Source organism: Taudactylus pleione, unplaced genomic scaffold (genome assembly GCF_031769625.1).
Source record: "Taudactylus pleione unplaced genomic scaffold, aTauple2 ptg000256l, whole genome shotgun sequence".
NCBI classification, from domain to species: domain Eukaryota; kingdom Metazoa; phylum Chordata; class Amphibia; order Anura; family Myobatrachidae; genus Taudactylus; species Taudactylus pleione.
This window is the reverse complement of record NW_028284658.1, coordinates 12,770,497-12,797,670: the sequence shown is the minus strand read 5'-3', so window position 1 is coordinate 12,797,670 and position 27,174 is coordinate 12,770,497. Positions and strand designations below refer to the sequence as shown.

The following is a 27,174-nucleotide window of genomic DNA, read 5'->3' as shown; positions in this document are numbered from 1 at the left end:
AACCACAGGGGACTTACTACAATGCAATGTCTATCGTCACGTAGCTGTAATGTAATTATCTGTAAATATAAAGGAGATTTTAGTGGAGTGAGCTGCCGTTACTGTTCTGTCATGTATCTTTTGAGGTAATTTGCTATTTTTATTTACTCGCCAATATTTGAAACACAATTGGCTCCAGGCTGCCAGCAATAATAGCCTGCATTATCCCCTTTCATAGCTCATGGTAATTTGGGCTGTGTATAGTAAATTGAGTTTTGATTATGTCACAGCTTCCAACATTTGAAAAGGTCAGTATGGCCTACATTGTTTCTTGTGCTTAAAGTAGATATCTAGGCACATGCACGTTCATCACATAAATAACTACTTACTGTAGCAAGCTACAAATATCAGAAATCAATAACACATAGAGTAATAGGGTAAATGTGACTATGCTGATTTCTAGACAAAGACACGTTATATAAGAACTCAATGTAATGCAGACCCAGAAACAGACAATTGCATTGTAGTCCATTGAGTTCTAGTATAAGGTATGTGCATTGATGATAACAGGTAGCAAACCAAGCGTACACATAGGGGGCGGCGCATGCCAAGATGCATATGGGTGAATATGTGCATTTTTTCTATACATGCGGTTCAAAAGTAACGTATTACAGATTTGCTTCCAACTCATATCAGGCCTGAGGTCACTACATGATGTGTGCAATGGTAAATGTATCTGAATAACTGGTAAGTGTGACTGTGTGGTCCATTATCAGAGACTTTGCAGATGTTTGGCAGGACAGATGCTGTGACCTACAGAGAATGTTAGATTGGAGTAGAGGTTGTGAGAATATAAATAAGTTATTTATTGTCATATAAAGGTAATGGACATGTTTATGTATGCATCACACACAAATAGTAATAAATATAACCTGTGTTAGACTTAGTGATAGTAGAGGCAGCTGTGAAGAACTGTGCACAATGGTTGGGAGCAATGGGAGCCGCTGTCCAAGACCAGTAGCCAGAGATAAGTGACGTTGAGCAATGTGGCAGTACTATGTTTTTATACAATCTAGTTAAATCTAATTTTTTCCCCAAACATGGACACTTTGCACCTAATAAAGCAAGCAGACAGATTCTAGGTTTTTTCCTGGAGGTAATTATCTCCAAAATGAATGTGCAGCTGTCACAATAGGCACATTATTAAGATCCCCATTCTATAGAAGTGTTGAGTTACTCTGACAGCACCAACATGGAGCTGATAACACCTAATTTGCATTTCTATTATGGGCAATGAATGTGCAGATATTCCCACAATGCTTTGCAATATTATTATGTTATGTTCTCATTTGTTTGTTCACTTCCTGGATACTGTGAAATATTAATTTCCTACTGAAGGGATGCTATGGTAACAAAACCACTGTTTACATATATATATATATATTAGGGGTGTGCACCGGCCACTTTTCGTGTTTTGTGTTTTGGTTTTGGATCTGGATCTTTCTTCGTGTTTTGGATCTGGATTGGTTTTGCCAAAACCACCCTTCCGTGTTTTGGGTTCTGGGTTTTGTGTTTTGGATCTGTATTTTTTTGAAAAAAAGCATAAAAACAGCTAAAATCACAGAATTTGTAGGTTTTTCTGCTCCTATGCTATTATTAACCTTAATAACCTTAATTTCCACTCATTTCCAGTCTATTCTGAACACCTCACACCTCACAATAGTGTTTTTATGTCCAAAAGGTTGCACCGAGGTAGCTGTATGACTATGCTAAGCGACACGAGTGGGCGGCACAAACACGTGACCCATCTAGGAGTGACACTGCAGTGGCAGACAGGATGGCAGTTAGAAAAACTAGGCCCCAAACTGTACATAATGCAAAGAAAAAAAGAGGTGCAAGATGGAATTGTCCTTGGGCCCTCCCACCCACCCTTATGTTGTATAAACAGGACATGCACACTTTAACAAATCAATCATTTCAGCGCCAGGGTCTGCCACACAACTGTGGCTGAAATGATTGGTTCGTTTGGGCCCCCACAAAACAAGCTGGCAATTAATGTGTCCCTGCACAAACTGGCTCTACGGAGGCAAGATGTCATCCTCATCCTCCTCATCCACCGATTCCTCACCCTCTTCAGTGTGTACATCCTCATCCTCACAAAGTATTAACTCGTCCCCACTTGAATCCACCACCACAGGTCCCTCTGTACCTTCTGGAGGCTGGTCTCCTTGGAAGAGCTGATAATTCATTTTGATGAACATCATCTTCTCCACATTCTGTGGAAGCAACCTCCTACGCCTTTCGCTGACAAGGTTCCCGGCTGCACTAAACACTCTTTCGGAGTACACACTGGAGGGGGGGCAACTCAGGTAAAATAGAGCCAGTTTGTACAGGGGCCTCCAAATTGCCTCTTTTTCCTGCCAGTACAGGTATGGACTGTCTGACATGCCTACTTGGATGCTGTCACCGATGTAATCCTCCACCATTCTGTCAATGGTGACAGTATCATATGCAGTGACAGTAGACATGTCAGAAATTGTTGCCAGGTCCTTCAGTCCGGACCAGATGTCCAAACTTGGTCCTGCCTGCCCTGCATCACCGCCAGCGGGTTGCTTAGGATACCTAAGTTTTTTCCTGGCAGCCCCAGTTGCGGGAGAAAATGAAGAAGGAGCCGTTGACGTGTCACGTTCCGCTTCAGCTGACAGTGTGTTCACCAGCAGGTCTTTGCACCTCTGCAGGCTTGTGTCGGCCGGAAAGAGAGACACCACATAGGCTTTAAACCTAGGATCAAGCACGGTGGCCAAAATGTAGTGGTCTGATTTCAACAGATTGACCACCCTGGAATCCTGGCAAAGTGAATGAAGGGCTTCATCCACAAGTCCCACATGCCGAGCGGAATCGCTCCGTCTTAGCTCCTCCTTCACTTTCTCCAGCTGCTTCTGCAAAAGCCTGATGAGGGGAATGACCTGACTCAAGCTGGCTGTGTCTGAACTGACTTCACGTGTGGCAAGTTCGAAGGGCTGGAGAACCTTGCACAACACGGAAATCATTCTCCACTGCGCTTGAGTCAGGTGCATACCCCCTCCTTTGCCTATGTCATAGGTGGATGTATAGGCTTGTATGGCCTTTTGCTGCTCCTCCATCCTCTGAAGCATATAGAGGGTTGAGTTCCACCGCGTCACAACCTCTTGCTTCAGGTGATGGCGGGGCAGGTTCAAGAGTGTTTGCTGGCGCTCCAGTCTTCGGCACGCAGTCGCTGAATGGCGAAAGTGGCCAGAAATTTTTCGGGCCACCCAAAGCGTCTCCTGCACGCCCCTGTCGCTTTTCAGAAAATTCTGCACCACCAAGTTTATTGTGTGAGCAAAACATGGGACGTGCTGGAATTTGCCCAGATGTAATGCCCGCACAATATTGGTGGCGTTGTCAGATATCACAAATCCCCAGGAGAGTCTAAGTGGGGTAAGCCACTGGGCGATGATTTCCCTCAGTTTCTCTAAGAGGTTGTCGGCGGTGTGCCTCTTACTGAAACCGGTGATACACAGCGTAGCCTGCCTTGTAACGAGCTGGCGTTTCTGAGATGCTGCTACTGGTGACGCTGCTGCTGTTGCTGCGTAAGGTGATACATCTACCCAGTGGGCTGTCACAGTCATATAGTCCTTAGTCTGCCCTGTTCCACTTGTCCACATGTCCGTGGTTAAGTGGACATTGTGTACAACGGCATTTTTCAGGACACTGAGGACACTTTTTCTGACGTTTCTGTACAGTCTCGGTATCGCCTGCCTAGTGAAGTGGAATCTAGACGGGATTTGGAACCGGGGACACACTACCTCCATCAATTGTCTAAATCCCACTGCACTAATGGCGGATACCGGACGCACGTCTAACACCAACATAGCAGTCAAGGCCTCAGTTATACGTTTTGCTTCAGGATGACTGCTGTCGTACTTCATCCTTCTCGCTAAGGACTGTTGGAGGGTCAATTGTTTAGTAAAAGTAGTGGTGTTCCTACTTCCTCTCTGGGATGATGAACGACTCCCAGCAGCAGCAACAGCAGCAGCGGCAGCAGTAGGCGTAGCAATGCAGGATCCTCCAGAGGAATCCCGGATAGGAGAGTCAGTCATGCCAGTGACATGGCCTGCAGGACTACTTCCGATCCTGACTAAGGAGGAAATTGACGAGGAGGGAGTTGACGGTGTGGTTTGCAGGCGCTTGGATACAACAGGACAACGGGATTTAGGTGTCCCTGGACTGCTTACGGTCTTAGCCAAAGTTTCTGAACTTGACAGTAACTTTTTATGAACGCGCTGCAGGTGCCGTATAAGGGAGGATGTTCCTAGGTGGTTGACGTCCCTACCCCTACTTATTTCACCTTTACATATGGTACATATGGCAAGACAGTTGTTGTCCGGATTTGGATAGAAATATTGCCAGACCAAAGAGGTGGAATGTTTGGTCTTCTGCCCAGGCATGACCGTGATGGGCTTTTTCATCCCACGGACAACAACTGTCTCCCCCGGAGCCTGATTTAAACAAACCACATCACCATCAGAATCCTCCTCGCCAACTTCCTCCTCAGCGCCAGCTACACCAGTATCCTCATCCTGTTGTACTTCAACAGTGACATCTTCAATTTGCATATCAGCAAGTGGACTGTGGGTGCTCCTTTCAGCACTTGCAGGGGGCGTGCAAATGGTGGAAAGAGCCACCTCTTCCCGTCCAGTGCTGGGAAGGTCAGGCATCGCAACCACCACCACACTTGGACTCTCCTTGGGGATTTGTGATATCTTCTTAGAAAGCACAGTTCTTCGCTGTGCTTTTGCCAGCTTAACTCTTTTGATTTTTTTAGTGGGAGGAGGGCTTCCATCGTCATGTGAAGCTGAACCACTAGTCATGAACATACTAGGGATCGACCTTAGCCGTTCCTTGCCACTCCGTGTCGTAAATGGCATATTGGCAAGTTTACGTTTCTCTTCAGCTGATTTAAATGTCTTTTTCAAGGTCATTTTCCTGAACTTTGCCATTTGGGATTGTATGTGCCCTCTACTATGACATTGGGCATCGGCCTTGGCAGACGACGTTGATGGCATGTTATCGTCTATGTCATGACTAGTGGCAGCAGCTTCAGCACTAGGAGGAAGTGGTTCTTGATCTTTCTCTATTTTATTTTTATCGGAGAAAGTTTGGTCCTCCATTTATGTTATATCGATTTGATATATACGTGCGGCTAAACCCAGAAAATAATTTTTTTTTTGGTTTGGACTGGAGTGTACTTTCGGGGGTTACAGCACCCTTAACGGTCAAGCCAGCCGGCCCTTTACTTATGACACAGGCGCACGCTTGGCACTACTTTGTTGATGCACGTGCGGCTACTGCGCACACAATTCACAAACACAGAAAATAATTTTTTTTTTGGTTTGGACTGGAGTGTACTTTGGGGGTTACAGCACCCTTTAACGGTCAAGCCAGCCGGCCCTTTACTTATGACACAGGCGCACGCTTGGCACTACTTTGTTGATGCACGTGCGGCTACTGCGCACACAATTCACAAACACAGAAAATAATTTGTTTTTGGTTTGGACTGGAGTGTACTTTCGGGGGTTACAGCACCCTTTAACGGTCAAGCCAGCCGGCCCTTTACTTATGACACAGGCGCACGCTTGGCACTACTTTGTTGATGCACGTGCGGCTACTGCGCACACAATTCACAAACACAGAAAATAATTTTTTTTTTGGTTTGGACTGGAGTGTACTTTGGGGGTTACAGCACCCTTTAACGGTCAAGCCAGCCGGCCCTTTACTTATGACACAGGCGCACGCTTGGCACTACTTTGTTGATGCACGTGCGGCTACTGCGCACACAATTCACAAACACAGAAAATAATTTTTTTTTTGGTTTGGACTGGAGTGTACTTTCGGGGGTTACAGCACCCTTAACGGTCAAGCCAGCCGGCCCTTTACTTATGACACAGGCGCACGCTTGGCACTACTTTGTTGATGCACGTGCAGCTACTGCGCACACAATTCACAAACACAGAAAATAATTTTTTTTTTGGTTTGGACTGGAGTGTACTTTCGGGGGTTACAGCACCCTTAACGGTCAAGCCAGCCGGCCCTTTACTTATGACACAGGCGCACGCTTGGCACTACTTTGTTGATGCACGTGCGGCTACTGCGCACACAATTCACAAACACAGAAAATAATTTTTTTTTTGGTTTGGACTGGAGTGTACTTTCGGGGGTTACAGCACCCTTAACGGTCAAGCCAGCCGGCCCTTTACTTATGACACAGGCGCACGCTTGGCACTACTTTGTTGATGCACGTGCGGCTACTGCGCACACAATTCACAAACACAGAAAATAAATTTTTTTTTGGTTTGGACTGGAGTGTACTTTCGGGGGTTACAGCACCCTTAACGGTCAAGCCAGCCGGCCCTTTACTTATGACACAGGCGCACGCTTGGCACTACTTTGTTGATGCACGTGCGGCTACTGCGCACACAATTCACAAACACAGAAAATAATTTTTTTTTGGTTTGGACTGGAGTGTACTTTCGGGGGTTACAGCACCCTTAACGGTCAAGCCAGCCGGCCCTTTACTTATGACACAGGCGCACGCTTGGCACTACTTTGTTGATGCACGTGCGGCTACTGCGCACACAATTCACAAACACAGAAAATAATTTTTTTTTTGGTTTGGACTGGAGTGTACTTTCGGGGGTTACAGCACCCTTAACGGTCAAGCCAGCCGGCCCTTTACTTATGACACAGGCGCACGCTTGGCACTACTTTGTTGATGCACGTGCGGCTACTGCGCACACAATTCACAAACACAGAAAATAATTTTTTTTTTGGTTTGGACTGGAGTGTACTTTCGGGGGTTACAGCACCCTTAACGGTCAAGCCAGCCGGCCCTTTACTTATGACACAGGCGCACGCTTGGCACTACTTTGTTGATGCACGTGCGGCTACTGCGCACACAATTCACAAATACAGAAAATAATTTTTTTTTTGGTTTGGACTGGAGTGTACTTTCGGGGGTTACAGCACCCTTAACGGTCAAGCCAGCCGGCCCTTTACTTATGACACAGGCGCACGCTTGGCAATACTTTGTTGATGCACGTGCGGCTACTGCGCACACAATTCACAAACACAGAAAATAATTTTTTTTTTGGTTTGGACTGGAGTGTACTTTCGGGGGTTACAGCACCCTTAACGGTCAAGCCAGCCGGCCCTTTACTTATGACACAGGCGCACGCTTGGCACTACTTTGTTGATGCACGTGCGGCTACTGCGCACACAATTCACAAACACAGAAAATAATTTTTTTTTTGGTTTGGACTGGAGTGTACTTTCGGGGGTTACAGCACCCTTAACGGTCAAGCCAGCCGGCCCTTTACTTATGACACAGGCGCACGCTTGGCACTACTTTGTTGATGCACGTGCGGCTACTGCGCACACAATTCACAAACACAGAAAATTATTTTTTTTTTGGTTTGGACTGGAGTGTACTTTCGGGGGTTACAGCACCCTTAACGGTCAAGCCAGCCGGCCCTTTACTTATGACACAGGCGCACGCTTGGCACTACTTTGTTGATGCACGTGCGGCTACTGCGCACACAATTCACAAACACAGAAAATAATTTTTTTTTTGGTTTGGACTGGAGTGTACTTTCGGGGGTTACAGCACCCTTAACGGTCAAGCCAGCCGGCCCTTTACTTATGACACAGGCGCACGCTTGGCACTACTTTGTTGATGCACGTGCGGCTACTGCGCACACAATTCACAAACACAGAAAATATATTATTTTTTTAGCACTTGGGGGGAGCACCCCTGATGGACAGAGCACCCCCTGGACAACACTGCAGCACTCCTTTAGGACTGGGACACTGCACAGGACTTTGGAGTGGACACAGCCCCTATGGAGAACTGACTGCACAACACAGTCCAGCCAGCCCCTATGGACTTTGAAGTAGTGGACACAGCCCCTATTAACAACAGCAGCACAGCACAACACAGCCAGCCCCTATGGACTTTGAAGTAGTGGACAACAGCAGCACTACACTACACTACACTACACAGCCCTAACTCCCACCCTCCCTCTTCACTGTCCACAGCCGAGTGAGAAAATGGCGCCGACGTGGGTACCTTATATAGGATCCAAAACCCGCGAGACTCGGAAGGCGGGATGATGACGTTTTGCCTCGATTTCAGATCCGAGTCAGGCGGGAAAAGTCGAGCCTGATTCGGATCGGACTCGGATCGGGGGGGCTCGGGGGGGTTCGGATTTCAGAAATCCGAACCCGCTCACCCCTAATATATATATATTATATATATATATATATATATATATATATATACAGTGTGAAAGGGCTGAAACAGACTGTACAGGGGGAATAAATCAAACTGTCAAACTGTGAGTGATACAGCAAGCAGAGTTATAAACAGTAGTATTCAATGACTCTGTACCTGGGAATGTCGGACAGAAAACATCAGAGTCGCCAACTATGAGTGTGAGCACATTGAAGGTAAGGATAGTGCACAGGGAGAACCAAAAGGGTGGAGGGCCATGCTTGTGAGAGTTAAGCAGTCCAAGCAGTTAGAGATTAAAACTGGGAGTTGAACTGGGAAGAAATGAGGAGGAAAGCGGATGTGAGTTAAGTCTGTAAGGGCCCCTATATACCACCCAATGGTGAAAAAATGTATATAACACATGTAACTTTGACAAGGAAGATGGGCCCTTTAACCTGTGGACCCCTTGCACCTATGGTAGTTACGCCCATGCTGGTAGGCTTTAACTAACAAAATTATGAGGGCTGGTAGGCTTTAATTAACATGTGTTTTCAGGGAACATATCAGTCCCTACAGGCTAGTATACATTTTCATAGGATACTGTGATTGTATTACATCTCTACATACATATATACTGTGTGTGTATATATATATATTAGGGGTGAGCGGGTTCGGATTTATGAAATCCGAACCCCCCCGAGCCCCCCCGATCCGAGTCCGATCCGAGTCAGGCTCAACTTTTCCCGCCTGACTCGGATTCTGAAATCGAGGCAAAACGTCATCATCCCGCCTTCCGAGTCTCGCGGGTTTTGGATCCTATATAAGGTACCCGCGTCGGCGCCATTTTCTCACTCGGCTGTGGACAGTGAAGAGGGAGGGTGGGAGTTAGGGCTGGCTGGGCTGTGTAGTGTAGTGTAGTGCAGAGTAGTGTTGTGCTGTGCTGTGCTGCTGTTGTCCATAGGGGCTGTGTCCACTACTTCAAAGTCCATAGGGGCTGGCTGTGTTGTGCTGTGCTGCTGTTGTTAATAGGGGCTGTGTCCACTACTTCAAAGTCCATAGGGGCTGGCTGGACTGTGTTGTGCAGTCAGTTGTCCATAGGGGCTGTGTCCACTCCAAAGTCCTGTGCAGTGTCCCAGTCCTAAAGGGGTGCTGTAGTGTTGTCCAGGGGGTGCTCTGTCCATCAAGGGTGCTCCCCCCAAGTGCTAAAAAAAATATATTTTTTCTGTGTTTGTGAATTGTGTGCGCAGTAGCCGCACGTGCATCAACAAAGTAGTGCCAAGCGTGCGCCTGTGTCATAAGTAAAGGGCCGGCTGGCTTGACCGTTAAAGGGAGCTGTAACCCCCAAAGTACACTCCAAACCAAATAAAAAAATATTTTCTGTGTTTGTGAATTGTGTGCGCAGTAGCCGCACGTGCATCAACAAAGTAGTGCCAAGCGTGAGCCTGTGTCATAAGTAAAGGGCCGCCTGGCTTGACCGTTAAAGGGTGCTGTAACCCCCAAAGTACACTCCAGTCCAAACCAAATAAAAAAATATTTTCTGTGTTTGTGAATTGTGTGCGCAGTATCCGCACGTGCATCAACAAAGTAGTGCCAAGCGTGCGCCTGTGTCATAAGTAAAGGGCCGGCTGGCTTGACCGTTAAAGGGTGCTGTAACCCCCAAAGTACACTCCAAACCAAATAAAAAAATATTTTCTGTGTTTGTGAATTGTGTGCGCAGTATCCGCACGTGCATCAACAAAGTAGTGCCAAGCGTGCGCCTGTGTCATAAGTAAAGGGCCGGCTGGCTTGACCGTTAAAGGGTGCTGTAACCCCCAAAGTACACTCCAAACCAAATAAAAAAAATGTTTCTGTGTTTGTGAATTGTGTGCGCAGTAGCCGCACGTGCATCATCAAAGTAGTGCCAAGCGTGCGCCTGTGTCATAAGTAAAGGGCCGGCTGGCTTGACCGTTAAAAGGTGCTGTAACCCCCAAAGTACACTCCAGTCCAAACCAAATAAAAAATTTTTTTCTGTGTTTGTGAATTGTGTGCGCAGTAGCCGCACGTGCATCAACAAAGTAGTGCCAAGCGTGCGCCTGTGTCCCATAAGTAAAGGGCCGGCTGGCTCATTTCTTAAAGGGTGGTGTAACCCACAAAGTGCACTAGTCTCCAACAAAAATAAAAAATTATTTTCTGTGTTTGTGTGCGCCTTAGCCGCACGTATATATCAATATAACATAAATGGAGGACCAAACTTTCTCCGATAAAAATAAAATAGGGAAAGATCAAGAACCACTTCCTCCTAGTGCTGAAGCTGCTGCCACTAGTCATGACATAGACGATAACATGCCATCAACGTCGTCTGCCAAGGCCGATGCCCAATGTCATAGTAGAGGGCACATACAATCCCAAATGACAAAGTTCAGGAAAATGACTTTGAAAAAAACATTTAAATCATCTGAAGAGAAACGTAAACTTGCCAATAAGCCATTTAAGACACGGAGTGGCAAGGAACGGCTAAGGTCTTTCCCTATGTTCATGACTAGTGGTTCAGCTTCACATGACGATGGAAGCCCTCCTCCCGCTAAAAAAATCAAACGAGTTAAGCTGGCAAAAGCACAGCGAAGAACTGTGCGTTCTAAGAAGATATCACAAATCCCCAAGGAGAGTCCAAGTGTGGTGGCGGTTGCGATGCCTGACCTTCCCAGCACTGGACGGGAAGAGGTGGCTCTTTCCACCATTTGCACGCCCCCTGCAAGTGCTGAAAGGAGCACCCACAGTCCACTTGCTGATATGCAAATTGAAGATGTCACTGTTGAAGTACAACAGGATGAGGATACTGGTGTAGCTGGCACTGAGGAGGAAGTTGGCGAGGAGGATTCTGATGGTGATGTGGTTTGTTTAAATCAGGCTCCGGGGGAGACAGTTGTTGTCCGTGGGATGAAAAAGCCCATCACGGTCATGCCTGGGCAGAAGACCAAACATTCCACCTCTTTGGTCTGGCAATATTTCTATCCAAATCCGGACAACAACTGTCTTGCCATATGTACCATATGTAAAGGTGAAATAAGTAGGGGTAGGGACGTTAACCACCTAGGAACATCCTCCCTTATATGGCACCTGCAGCGCATTCATAAAAAGTTACTGTCAAGTTCAGAAACTTTGGCTCAGACCGTAAGCAGTCCAGGGTCACCTAAATCCCTTTTTCCTGTTTTATCCAAGGAATCGGTGGATGAGGAGGATGAGGACGACATCTTGCCTCCGTAGAACCAGTTTGTGCAGGGACACATTAATTGCCAGCTTGTTTTGTGGGGGCCCAAACGAACCAATCATTTCAGCCACAGTCATGTGGCAGACCCTGGCGCTGAAATGATTGGTTTATTAAGTGTGCATGTCCTATTTATACAACATAAGGGTGGGTGGGAGGGCCCAAGAACAATTCCATCTTGCACCTCTTTTTTTTCTTTGCAGTATGTACTGTTTGGGGCCTAGTTTTTCAAACTGCCATCCTGTCTGCCACTGCAGTGTCACTCCTAGATGGGCCACGTGTTTGTGCCGCCCACTCGTGTCGCTTAGCATAGTCATCCAGTTACCTCGGTGCAACCTTTTGGCCATAAAAACAATATTGTGAGGTGTGAGGTGTTCAGAATAGACTGGAAATGAGTGGAAATGAAGGTTATTGAGGTTAATAATAGCATAGGAGCAGAAAAACCCACAAATTCTGTGATTTTAGCTGTTTTTATGCTTTTTTAAAAAAAAATACAGATCCAAAACACAAAACCCAGAACCCAAAACACGGAAGGGTGGTTTTGGCAAAACCAATCCAGATCCAAAACACGAAGAAAGATCCAGATCCAAAACCAAAACACAAAACACGAAAAGTGGCCGGTGCACACCCCTAATATATATATATATATATATATATATATATATATATATATACACAGAGAGAGAGAGAGAACACAATTTAGTGGCACTCAGATGACTTAGGAATAGTATAGATGGTGTAATAACACCTAATCACCAAACAAGATTCCACAGAAGGATACTGATTGGTGATTAGGTGTTAATACACCGTCAATACTATTCCTAAGAAGTCCTGTGAGTGCCTCTAAATTGTTCTCTATGCATAATACTTTGGTATGGAGGCACCCAGGCATGATGGACTATTAATTGAATTGGGTGCCGGCCTGCTCTGGTTGTTTTATATATATATATATATATATATATATAAATGTACAATTATGTCATCACGCTTGAAGCCCTGTGCATGCACACGTGACCTAACGTGCAGTGTGTGCCCCGTCTATCACTGCGCGCACCATGCACATTAAGATGACTGACAAGATGACTGGAAAATGAGGTAGGAAGTAGCAGTAATTGGATGGAAGGGGGTGGCAAGCAGGACTGGAGAAGGGCAAGGAGCGGGAGAGAGAAGGATGAGAGCGGGAGGGAATATGTGGAGGTACATTTTTCTTCTTGCTGTACATATGTTATTGATTGTAATAATATGGTGAACTGTAACACAACAGGGCAAAGTTTCAGAGGGAGCAAGGCTTTAAAGGCACACAGTGTAAATTATTGCCACTCTGATATGCACCAGAGTTAAAGAGATGCCAACTTGTGCTGTTTGCTTACTTATTACTTTACAGAGACTATTTTAGTCATTCATATCAGTCCCTGTACCAGTGGGGCATAAATCTTTCTTCTTTATCACATGGACACACATTTAGACTAAAGTTAATATTTTATCAGAAGCCCATAAAGCTTCCAGTATATTTTTGGAATAGAAGGAAGCTGGAGTACCTGAAGGAAGCCCATGCAAACATTATGAGAATATACAATCTCCACACAGATAGTGCCTTGGTCAGAAACTGAACACAACCTCAGGATTGTGAAGCAGTAATGCTAACCACTATGCCAACCATGCAGTCCTCTCTTTGCCTGCACTCGGCTCTGTATTGGGACCTTTCAAACCAAATCACACCTACATTTTTAAAACAAGACGATAACCTTTCATTTAGTGCTCCACTTGGTGTAGCCGTTCTATCCTATAGGTGACCATCAAAACCCACACACACAGATATATAAAGAAATGCAGTGAAAAGCAGGCACTCCAAGATTTAAAAACACAGATAAAACGCAAAATTAAAAAGTTTTGTCCTTTTTTTTTTTGCATAGTCCGTTTTCACAGGCTGTAGTCGTAAATGTCGACACCACAATGTCGACAGTTATGATGTTGAAACATTTACATTGATCATGTTGGCACGTTCAGAATCTCAATATGTTCACAATGTCGACATGTGAAATGTCAACATTCTGCAAGGACTGCCAGCGGAGGGTTAGGATTAGGCTGCGGGAAGGGAGGTTAGTGTTAGGGGATAGGTTTAGTCATACTCACTGCCAGAAGTCATGCAGGACCTATCAGAACTTTTCAGGACATCATTGCCAGACCGCCGCTAGAGCTGCTGGACCAGGTAAGTCAGTACTAAACCACCAGGAACGTTTTGTCAAGATTCTAATCATGTCGACATTTCATAATGTGATGAAAGGCGACATGCCAAGCATGTCGACATTATGACCATGTCAACATTATGACCATGTCAACATTATGAATGTTGACAAGGTGAATATCGTCAAAATATACCACATCCCATTTTTTTTATATTGTGATAGCTTAACAATCATGTTCATTTTTACCCAGTTTCCTTAATTTTCAGTGAAGTTATACCTACACCAAGAAGAGATTTTTTCCATGTGTAGATAGCAAGGGCCAAATATAATAGCCAGTGATTTGCAGGAGTTAGTCCAATTCTAGCAAGATAGTCATTGGATTTAAAGCACCAATTAGTTTAAAGCCAAATCCACATTGGTTTTGCCTATGAACTAATTGCCGCTTTAAATCTAATGACTATATCGCGGGATTCACGCCGACTCCCGCAAATAGCAGGCTATTCAATACAAACATTGAGAGCCAACACCATGTGAAACACCAAAAATTATGGCCCCTGCCTGCACCACACCTAGTACTAAACAGTAGTTACATTATAATATATAGATGTACACACCTGGCCAAATTATTATGACAACCAGGTGATTTTATGCAAATTAGCTATTCCGCAGATAATGCTGATTTAGGATGGCTGAATCTGTATAAGAACAGAAAGGCGAAACTATGCAGAGACTAATGTACTGTATCACTTATGAAATAATGCGATCTGATGGACTTTGAATGTGGAATGATTGTTGGCGCTCGCAGCAGCAGTGCAAGCATTATCAAAACAGCGGCACTGGTGAATTGTTTGATGGCTGCAGTTGTTAAGTGTGGATCAGCAGATAAAAAACTGTGCCTGAGTTCAAGGCTTGTGGTCATAAATGCCTACTGTAGGCCAGGACAGAACGAATGGTGGGCAGACTTCAATCCCACAGACGGACAACAGTATATCAAATTACAGATTATCTGAATCAGGGACCAATTCAGATGGCCTCTCATCGAACACTACATCACACATGACGTCATATGGGCTACAGAAGCAGAAAGCATGTCCATCCGCTATTGCTACCTGCTGCAAACAGGGTGAAATGCCTCCAGTTTGCTCAGGAACACAGGAATTGGACAGTAATGATTGAAACTGGGTCAAATGATCTGATGAATCACATTTTCAGTTACACCATGCAGATGGTAGGGGTGAGGATATGGAGACAGCTGAAAGGAAGGCATGGATCCTTCTTGCATTGTCACAACTCTTCAGGCTGGTGTAGGCAAAGTTTGGGATAATATTCCACATGAAACATACTGACAGTTAGTAGAATCCATGCCTAGAAGAATTCAAGCCATATTAAGGGCAAAAATTGGCTCAACTAACTCGGTGTTCATAATAATTTGGCCACTCAGTGTATATTGATTGAGATTGCTCCTTTGACATGAGAGAGTACAGGACACATTATTTATTGGTGTTTCCCGTGGTGTTGGTTCTCAACACTTGGTATCTTCACACAGAAGAATCTATTCTTGTAGTGGGGATAGCTTCACTGAAGATTAAGGTTTTATATAATATTATTTTTACTGGTACTAGTTATCACAGTATTGAAAAAAAAGAAATAAAAAATTACTTTTTTTTCGATGTTATTGAATTTTTCACACTTCCAATTATGTCACATTTATCACTTAACACTAGGCTACATTTCCAGCCTATTGTTTTGTAAGAAGATAATCACAGAAGAGCTTGGTCATGTAATAAAGAGATTATGAGAAGAGCAAAGCAACAATGACTGAATACTTAATGATGAGCTTTAAAAGCAGACATACTACATTCATCCCAACATGCATGACTGTCCCAACAACATTGTGGCACTTGGGAGGTACAGTATGTTACTGGTATCATTATAGAAACTAGCTGAAGACCTATTGCTAGAATATTTACATATATATATCTGTACTGCTTGATAATGGATCGTATGGTTTCAAAATGTTGCTACTTTTTGCAAATAAACTCATTGTCTATGGATTACAATTTTGAAAATCTAGTTACCTTAATGTACAGTGCTGATTACATAACAGCTGATGGGATAAGAACTGATGTAAAGAATATTAAATCTTGATGGAGAGAGGCAGGAAGGACACACTATTTGTTGACAAATCTTGAAAGGGCACATCTTTAAAAAAAGTAATGTAATATGTAATGTAATGTGTAATGTGAGTAACTACATTGAGCTTCGACTGTATAAAATAAAGATATGAGTCCTGGACGCATGGGTGCAAAAATAAAAATGAGGGTTTGGTAGGTTATGGATTGTGAACTTTACTTCTGTCTATCTGTTTTTTGCACTTGATTTGAATCCACACAGTAATTATTACCAAATTGCACTCAGGTTGTTTGTTAAGCAGTATCATAAGTGTGATGCCTGGCAATGTCCAGCAAGTTTAAACTCTGGTATAAAGTAATGAGCGACATTGCTTGTGCATGATCATGCTGTTATGCAGTCTTTATAGGACTCTTCTGTTACCAGCATCAAGACTTACAAATCAATCACAGAAGATTCTGTCTTCTGAAATGAGTGAGACAGCATGTCCTTTATTGCTCCCAATAATGCCTAATGGTAATGGGACAGACCCAGTTTGCTATGGTCAAACTAGGCATTGGCTTGACAGAAAAAGAGATGTGTCCACTCAATAAATGCTTTTGGCGTGGTTACTGGTGGTTCTTGCAGATTGGAGTCTGGCTTTGTTTTCCCATATTAGGCAAAGATTTATCATGTGATGTCCGTCCTATATCAGCTCTCCTTTTTACACTTTATAAAACCTGTGGGGGATTGGCCATATATTTTAGATGGCAAGTACGGTCTTTTAAGTGATGAAAAGGGATGGAAATTTGTAACCTTTATTTTAGGCAAAGCAGTAGTGGAAAGTAAGGCTAAGCCTGAACATGGCATTTTTACTCCTTGCTTTGTATATGAAAAATGTACAATTCAGGTTTACGTGTGCTGTCACCTGTTTCTAAGCATAGACCAGCATTTGTTTGTTGCTCTCTATTTACATGTGTAATTGATTAGTTGGGAGGTTGATTCCGCATTTCAGGTAGACAATTCTGTTACATTTCATTTGATCATATTTTCTAAGTATATAAGTTATTAGACTACAAATCTCTAGACAAATAAAAATGTACAATCCTTGGTTCTCTTTGCTTGCTTTTAAAATGCTGTTTTACAACCAAAAAGTTGGATATGAGTAAAAAAAAAACATTGGGTGGACATATCCTTCAAGAAAAAGGAATTTAAAAATGTTTATAGTTAATTGTGTTTTTATTAATTTCAGACATACAACAATCAAAATGAAAGCAATGAAGACTACGAGATCCCTCCCATCACTCCACCAAATTTACCGGAGCACTCTCTGATGCACTTGGTTGACCATGAGTCTGGATATCATTCACTGTGTCACAGCCTCCCTCCAAACAGCCTGATACCAGCTTATTCATACCAGAACATGGACCTACCTGCAATTATGGTGTCTAATATGTTGAGTCAGGAAGGACATCTTCTCTCCTCTCAGCTGCCAACAGTAAGTCCACAATTGTATTATTCATAGAGCTAGAATGTGTATGGTCTTTAAGTTGGCTTGGTAGATTATAATGTCTTCTTCAGTTCAAATGCAGTATTCCTCTGCAAAGGAGTGTTCCTGTTCTGTACTACCATGATCTGTGTAATATTGAAGGTTTTCAGCTTTATGGATTAGGACTTGTTTTTAATTTTACTAAATGTGGAACAATGTAACTATATTTTGTATAATATAAACTTATTTACAATCTTTAGTAGTCAGCAGGTATTCCACAATATGTATGCAGGACAATGGGCCTGATTCATGGTCAGACGGTTTTGCACAACTGCAAAAGGAAGCGGCTGTGCAGTACTGCCAGCAAATATTTAAATACTGCAGGAGGCATCTATAGGAAATAGACGCCTCCTGACAGCAATAGTGATCGGATTACTACCGTGACTATCGGTCGTGATGGCGGCAGCACCGGCCAGTCTGAATAAGCTCTAGCTTACTCAGGCTGGCAGCCTGTGAGTTCAGGAAATCCACTAATGTAGACCCTAACCTCGGCACTCCCAGAAAACAGGGGTGACAGGCCCCAACTGTGCCCAGGCACTCCCCCGCTGCGCCCCCCAAAGCTGGGATCTGAGAGCGATATCGCAGAACCCGTTCTGCACATGCGCAGTTTTCTGATAATCGTAAAACTATGTGGGATCCCTCATCTGCGTCTTGACCATGAAGCAGGACCAATATCTTTAAACCTTAGAACAGACATTTTTCTTCTATCTTAATAAATGCACAATAAAAGGCAATTTGCTTTATAATTATGTTTCTATTGAATAACTCACAATACATAGGATGCAAGATCAATATTCTGCCATGAACTTTACATCACCCTCTGTTAATACAAAAGAAAACAAAAAAAATTAAAAGTCTGGCGGATTGTGTAATGTATTGGTTGTTGTTGAGTAAAGTACGGATTTTTAATGTACATCTGACTCATCTTGTTCTCTTCGTCTCCTGTTTTTCTTTGTTAACCCGAAAGCCCAGTTCAGCGCTTATAAGATTTATACTTAGCTTGTTGTAACTGCTTTTGCCATTTTGACTAAATAAAACAACATCAATATGTAATACATTCATAGCTAATTTACTGGAAATTTAGAAAAAAGTTTACAGTTGACAAACATCAAATTGGCCAAAATGATGATAAAATACTTGAATGTTGAAGAGAAACTAGATAGACAATTTGAAAATCCCAGCATCATACATGTATATTAATGCGGAGGGAAATTACATTCCACTTTGTTGAACAATTCTATACTTATTTCACTGCTAATGAGTATTTAATTTAATTATACAAATATGATATTGTAATCTTGCCATTAGCAATTCGTTTAGCATGGTAGAATATTCAGGGTTAAATTTCATATGCACATAGGATTGCCTCATCATAATGGAAAAATGGTGCCTTTAAAAATAACTTATTTTGCAGTGTGAGATCAGGTCAGTGGTCACTTTGGTACCTTCAGGTCAACGGATAATAAATATTCTGCACATCTAACCAATTATGAAGGAAATACAGCTGATAGGACTATGAAGAACAAACTTTAGATCAGAAAGGGCATCCTGGGACTTGTGGTATCATAACAGCTAGTAAATCATAAAGTGCATACCCGCGTTTCTGATCATAACATATGAACCAGCAGCAACTTTTGTTCCCTAAAATCTTTTGACGTCAGCACAAAAGATCTTAAATGTTAAGGAAAAAGAAAATTAAAAAAGACAGGGAAGAAATGTCTATTATACTAACTGATTTTTACAAGCTGCAGTGTCCTCAGTCTGAGTCTAATTGTCTCCAATGCATATGTATGAGTGTTCTCTGCTGATTGGTGATTGAGGGAGAGAATGGACCTAATGTCTGATGGGGCATGTTTGGCAAATCAAGCTTTGCAGGACAGATCGCATGTTATGAATTTGCATGATTCTTTCTTGCCTCTTTGCATCACAAGTTTCCATTTAGAAAATCCATGTTTATTATTTATTTCCTATTGGCTTAACTGAATTCAGAAGCCGCATAGAACATAAGAATGTAAAATAGATGTCTGCAGCGCAGTGCCAACTGCTACCTCCGCTGTCTGGTATTACAAGTGCATCACTGAACTAGCACTTGTCATTAAAGACTGGATCTATATCCAAAATACAGTAAAGTACATTTATGACATAAATAATTCTTCAAATAGTATTCATCTATGCTGTGTGATAATACAATAATTATATGATTTACTATACAAATGACAATAAATACAGTACACTAAAACCCTATACCATCCTGGACATGCTAAACATCGGACGTGATGCTTTTTTTTAGGGCAGGCAGTGGGCATCTTTTCATGCAGAGCGTTATCATCACGTTCCTGCCAACTTGTTAAGGGGATTAGAACAGATGAAGGAGACACACTACAGTATATACATACTTGCCAAATCTCCCTGATTGTCAGGGAGACTCCCTGAAATAGTAGCAATCTCCCTGACTCCCTGAAGAGTCTAGCAATGACTATACATTAGTACTATATGATCCCTTCAGGTAGCATTTTCCATAGGACTGACCTTGTGCTGGACAGTTTTCACTGAAACAAATGCCCCAAACAATTACCTGTAGCCAGGTGGCTCAGAACCTCAGTAAACCTATTCCTTATGTGAAAGCTCAATCAGCAGATAACTGCAAGTACAGTTAATTGGGTCATCATTTGTACACTATTTATCTACATTTAGCATCATTTAAAGTACTGTCTAGTCAGGGGCTCCTCATAAACATCAATAATGCAAGATAGATGTGAATCCCACTAATACTGAGAACCAACAAACTCACCCTACCTTTTACAAAGTGATAATACAAAAGTCAATGCAATTTCACCCATTCATAGAGCTCGATCATATTTGTGGTGACAGGAGATGATTCTGTCCCTGTAAAATGAGAGTAATTAAACTCAGAAAATATTGAATACTACATTCCTGAGCTTAGTGCCTTGTTGGTGCAATGGTGACATTTGGAAAAGCGCCTGTTTCAAAGCACTTGTGTGGCACCGCCCTAAGGGCTTGTTGCCATTCCTGGTTTATCTTCTCCTTGCTATGTGATGCCCTGTTCTGCATTCCTCAGAAAGGGTATTTGAGTGGACATATATGTAGAACAGTACGAGCAATATATCGCCAGGACTGAATTTTTTTTTTTCAAATGTCCAGTGTACCAAGAAGAGATAGCAGTATTCAGGGTCCATTGGATATTTGAAAAACATTTTTCATAGAGATCACTATTTTTTGGTCCTTTCAGCAGTGTTTACCTATCAGCAGTCATACAAACACCAGCAGACATGTAAACTTGCCCCGGTCATCACTCCTATCGCTTGTGAATCCTTGGTTCTGCAAGTTTGGGAGAGAAAATCTATACTGGGCGGACATACTGTTAAAGTTATTTAACTATGTATAAGTATAATCCACTATTTCAAGTCACAACAGTAAATATAGAAGGGGTCTATACAATTAGTTAGTCCTTACAGATATAATTTATATAGAATATTTGTATTTTTATTACAAAATTGATCCTGTGTGTAGTAGTTATTGTTCACATCAATGTTATCAAACAATTTCAGTTCAAAAGCTGCAGATTACATTTTATTTTACAATACATTTAAAAATCCTTTTTATACAATTTGTACTTCATATAATACATCAAAGTTCTAACAGCCGCAAATAACATTTATTCAATTATTTTTTATTTTAAAAAAGCACAACCGTAGGACCCAGTTAATATAAATAAACATAATTTACATTTACTCTAGAAAAACTGTATTGTTTCTGTCATATTCACCTTTTAGGTGACAGAGAGGAGATGTAGTTACAGGAGCCATTGATTAGTGGGTAACAAGTACTCATGAGAGTTTGATGCTTCTAATTATTGGCAATTTGCACAAACACTAATATAGTCTCTAAAAGCACCCTCTGGTCACATTCTGACTGTGTATGTATTACTCGTATGCTAGGAACGTTACTGCTTGCTGAAGTTCATAGCAATTAGTAGTAGGAGAAAAGCTCATCAACCCAGTTTGTTATCTTGTTGCCTGTCAGCTCCATATGTTTTATAATGGCAGAAATAAAAGATATCTCTCTGCAACAACTTCTCTAACCAATTTATACTTCTTATATATTTCTGTACCACATCTTAACCAAACTCTAGAAATAGAATTTGATAAAGTGACTCCTGCTACTCTTCATACTCCCTATAGACTTAGATGTCAGCCTTGGCATTCTAAATTAACAAGACATCTACAAACACCGTCTTGCAAAGTAGAACATCATTGGCATAAATCTCGTACTCCGAATTACTACCTCACATATACGACTCCTATAAAAAGGATCTGGACACAACCAAACAAAATGTTTTAAATCTTTCATCTCTGCTCAAACGTCTAACCCCAAAATCTTTTTTAATACATTTAAGGGTTGTTTCTGAGTCGCACAGTAGTTGTAGGGAGCCGCGGGATTGTGCATGTGCAAGTGGAAACCAGTGCAATAAATTTATTATACACCAGCAACCGCAACTGTCATCATTAGTATCTGCACTTGCACCAGCCCCATTCTGGATGCAGGAGATCCATCTCTTCTCCGTATGCTCAGAATCACACTAAGCTCTTGATTCAGAAACACGACGCTCCCATGACACTCCCACAAGTCTGGATGGTCCTATGCGATCGCTTTGACACCACCCAGTTCTTGTCCCAAAAACACCCTATTTCAATGAAAGACAGATCCAGCTGAGTTGCATCCAACACAGAAGAGGAGTCGCATATGCTGAAATGCGTAAAGTCACTTCTGCGCATGCGCTGTATGAATAATCTCACAATTTGCATCCATAAAGAGAGACCTGAGCGACTCAGAATCAATTCCTATATCTCTTCTTGCCCCTCCCACACCAAACCTTCTGTCAATGCCCAAGATCTTGCTTCCTACGTCAAGGATAAGATTGATAAGAAACAACATGAAATGGTATGCTCTTCCTGAGCCAGCAACCTGCTCAATTCCTTCCCTGACCCTCTGCCACCTTCTCTTCATTTCATCCGTTCTCATCTTCCTACTCTGCTACGTCTCTTCCTGACCCGATACCATCACAAATCTGTCAGGCTCTTTCTTCTGTGCTTATCCCAACCTTAAATACAATCTGTAATGTCTCTCTCTCTACTGGTATATTTCCATCACTATTCAAGCATGCAGTGATCACTACTGTTCTGAAAAACACAATTCTGACCCAAACTCTCTCTCAAATTACCATCCCATCTCTCAGCCCCAATGCCCCTCCAAGCTGCCTGAGTAACTTGCCTACACCCGACTCACACATTTTCTTGACTTGCACAATTTATGTGACCCACTTCAGCTTTTGTTCCCAACACTCGCACTACTGCGCATGCGTGGTGTGCTGACCATGCATGTGCTAGTTGTGAGTTTCGAGGAGGGATTTTACAGATCTCTCTCATGGTACTTTTTGTGAAATTTAACTCATAGACTACAGCGGGCTAATGCCATCTTCAGATGGCGTCAGCTACCGGGGCCGAGCTACGGAATGCATTGCATTCCAGAGCTTGGTAAATGCAGCTATAAAAACAGCCCCCCATAGATACCTATGAGGTCTTCTTCTGCAAGTAAAAATGGGAGACTGCAGGAGGACTCTCCAATATCTGCTGCAGTCCCCAGCTATTGTACTTACATTCAGGGAATAATTATTTTTTAGGGTGCAAGTGTTTTCAGGGGATATCCTGCAAATAATAAATAATAATTGTTCCCAATTGTAAAGCACAGTGGAATATGCAGTTGTTACACAAGTACATGTTATTAAATAATGAAATTTCTCTGACTCAAATGTTTAAAATTTTCTGCATGTGCCATGGGTTCTTTATACCTAAGTATTACCACAGCTGGAATATGGCATTGCCAGTGTTCTAAATTGATAATTGCCAGCCATTTTACGGCTCTATTAGCGTGCTTCACTTGAACTTGGTATTAGTGAGGAGTTGGGTAAATGGAAATTCAGATTACTTCTGAACAAAATGTTGTTTTATTGATCCCAGTTCTGTGGTCAAGTTTAACAGCTCTCAGAGTGTGAAAATGTCCGTAAAATGCTCTCCTCTAGGAGCGGGGTACCATAAATCTGCCAATTCATTGTCTCAGCAGTCCAAGTTATTGAGAAGCAACAGGCCTATTGATCTTTACTGGTTATGTGGACATATCATAAACTCAATAATAACTAAGACTCAATGCATGAAACGTCTCTTTTTCATTGTATTTGGAATCTCTCATGACTCATCCCCATCCTCCTGGATTATCAACTATTTTATTTTTATATGGGAATAAGGGCCTGATTCAGAGCCGAACGCTCTGACCAGAGCGCCCGCTCTGAATCAGGGCCCTCCTCCATGAAAATGGAGCGTCCTCCTGGACACTCGCATAGCTGTGGGTGACCACCCACAGCTTATGCGAGCGTCCATGATAATGGTCGCAATGGTCAAGACCATCGCGACCATCATGCTTGCGACGGAGACCCTGCGGTAGGGTCTCGCTGCCGCAAGCCCTGGAGTGATTTTGGCTCTATCAGAGCCAAAATCACTCCCACTGACATCACTAGTGATGTCAGTGGGGCCGGCTTCAGACGGCAGGCGTTCCCATGGGAACGCCTCCGTCTGGCAGCCACGCCCCCGGCACATCCACCAAATGGGGCATGCTGTCAATCAACATCGACAGCACGCCCCCTTTGGTGCGAGACACGGAGCGACGGAGAGCCCGTTGCTATCCGGGTATCGCGCATGCGCACGACGGAGCACCCTCCATCGTGCGCATGCGCAGTGGGGCAACATCGACCCGCTTGCGAGTGTCCTGCGCTCGCGAGCGGGTCTGAATGACCCCCTAAATCCCTATTGGCTACTAATAACCACTAGGATAAGTAAGTCAATAAATATATGATATTAAATTGCACACTGCCAAATAAAACCCATAACCCTTTCAAAACACTACACAGGCACCTAACACCATAATGGTGTGCCTGCAATAATCAATACCCTGACATATTTTGGAGTTCATCTCATAAACAGCTTTGAGACTTTGAGTGAATCTAGATGTTCAATCCTATTTGACAGGAACATTTTAAAGTAGCAACTTCATTAAACTGCTGTGGTGTCTTGAGAACATCAGACCACAATTACCTAGCTGACCCTGCCTCAGTACCAGAAATGTTTCCGATTTCAGTGCATGCCCTTCCTCTCACCAAATCCCTAGCTGCAGGAGCCATGTTTTATTGCTGTGTTATTAAAATGCTTGCAGAACGTCTCCTTTGTAAAGAGTACCACTGGCCTTAAGGAACAGCTGCCAGCAAATGAGGGGGGGGGATAGCGATAAAACATAACATGATCAACAGAACAGCAAACATTTCTGGATGAAACAACTGGCATTACAAATCCATTACTATGAACTTTTGACATAAACCTTTTTATTTTCTTAGTCATAAGGTTAGTTTGATTTATTTTAATATTACAATAATATAAAAAAAATGTTACGTTAATTTGTTTGACCACTTTACGCTTTGCATATTAGCAGGCATCAAATTGAAGTGAAAATGTTGGTGCCTTCCATGAGAATGTAGTATACAGTGTATTATACATGATATACATGTAACTCTACCAAGCAGCAGTTTATTCTAGACTCAGCTGTGCTAATAATGCTATCAGGACTATCTACCTACTTTGCTGAATAAGAATCCATTGTGCTTATTGCTCCACAGGACACCATCCTATGTCAATACTATGATAAATCCACCCAGTCTCAGTGATGTTATAATATGATAGACTACAGTTCCCAGTAAAGGAATATATACAGTATGCTAATGCTAGTCATCTTAAGGACCCTACATTAAATCTCATTCCCCTCCTGCTACTACTGTATTTGACCCTATTTTCAGACCATAATCATTTATTCTCTGCATTCTACAGCAGAAATAATATGTGTAAATCAGATTTTAAAATACAGTCAGGGGGAGTAATCGGGGTGGGAGGGGGTATTAGGATTTATTAAGCAGCTTCTTGGACTCGAAAATCATGTATACTTTGAGCAAGCCTTGGAAAACAGTCTATTTTCTGTTTTATTGCTTGGTTTTACAAATGGAGCTTTTGGCTGCTATAAATTACAGATAGCAGAGATGAAAACTATTTCGTTTACCATCAAACCCCATCCAATAAACATTAAAATGCATACCCACATCCTCTTCGTTAATGTAAAGAAATGCACATTTAAAGGGTTTTCGGAGCCTGGTTTTATACTCATTTGAAATGTATTTTGAAATTATTCTTGTTCTACTCCCTACCATTACTACCCTGAAGACAAATATTTCAACATGAATCACTAAAGTCACATGAAAGAGAATTGCGGATTACATTAAGTTTGATTCCATGCATTTTAACCATATTATTGCTAAAATCTTTACTGTGTGCCATAAGTAATTCCATTCTATTTAGGAGTGGCACTTTCTCAGATATGGATTGAAACTGCAATATTGAGCCAGAAAGCAAAGTATTGTAACAAGTACTTTTAGAGGCACTCAACATTTTTGCTCAATTGGGCCTGTAACAGGTGCATCGTTGCTCACTGTGCTATTTCCAGTGATATCCTAGATTTTAGGGATTTTACCCTTAAAATATTGTTTGTCCTTTCTTCCCCTTCCCCCCATGACTCTGTCTCCCTGACTATGCTAATAATACTATCAGGACTATAAGCATAATACCTACATTTTCCACCCTTCAGATCTACTTTTGCAGCCATACATTCTGACTTTTAGCAATATATCAGACTATTATTCCCTTTCTGTACTGCCCACCTTGTACATCGGGTGTTGGCACTGCTCACCTACAGCTACAGTCCCAACAATTGATCAAGGTCTCAAAGCTATGGGTAATTATAATTACATGATGGCAAAACTAGGACAATTTGGAGGCACTAAAAATGTTTGGAAGGATCGGTCTGGCCAACTAATTACTCAGAAGTTTGGAAACTACCATCAAAAGTAGATTACAAATACTGGCTGTGTTACAAAACTCTGTTGGTATAATGAAGCATATTAGTACATATGTTATACTGTAATAATGGAAGTTGTGCAAACTTATTATGACACCTAAAAATGATGGTTAACTGTCTCTTAGAAAGATCCAAATGGGTATACATTTAAGGAAATTTACATTATTTTTGAATGCTTAATTAATTCATGCGCAGGATATAATATTTTATTATATCTAGTTGTAGTAGGTAATATGTTATGTCTGGTTTTACCTTTGTTCTATAAAGGAGGATGCCTTTGACATGAAAGGAATTCACTAACTGACCCTCAGGTAGGTTTGGCATATACAATGAGAGGCTGCAATAGAAATAGTCTAGTGAGTGAAATGATAATTATAATAGTAACCTTGTTCATTCAGCATCTCCATGAATTTCCCCAACCTGCTGTAGCATACCACATGTATTGCAATGTAGATGTCATTTCACATTATTGTTGCAAGGTCAAGAGTATGAGAGTGGTTTAGTAAATTCACAATAATATTATTTCATATACAATGTTAATGTGTAATAGTGATCATTAGCAGTGTTTTCTGGTATAGGAAAAGGTAACCTTTTATAGAATTTGTTTCACTATATTTTCTGTGAATTTTTTATTTAGACACATTTATTAAAATAGCGCCCTTATAATTCATAGAGCTTTACATTTGGGAACAAACACAGAAATAAAATGAGACAGACAGAAAGGTAAGAGGGCCCTCCCTAAAATGCGGAAACTATGCACAAGTTATTCTAAACTTTTCCTCTACAAAGG

General features: G+C 42.2%; 1 protein-coding gene across 2 annotated transcripts in view; it reads left to right on the top strand.

Annotated features, from left to right (window-relative positions):
• Window positions 1–27,174, top strand: part of TOX2 (TOX high mobility group box family member 2) — a 135,575-nt gene that overhangs the window by 71,779 nt on the left and 36,622 nt on the right. For both annotated transcript variants that reach the window (XM_088480659.1, XM_088480660.1), the window contains exon 3: window positions 17,061–17,306. In XM_088480659.1, coding sequence (XP_088336785.1) covers window positions 17,061–17,306 — 246 coding nt within the window. The remainder of the gene's footprint in view (window positions 1–17,060; window positions 17,307–27,174) is intronic.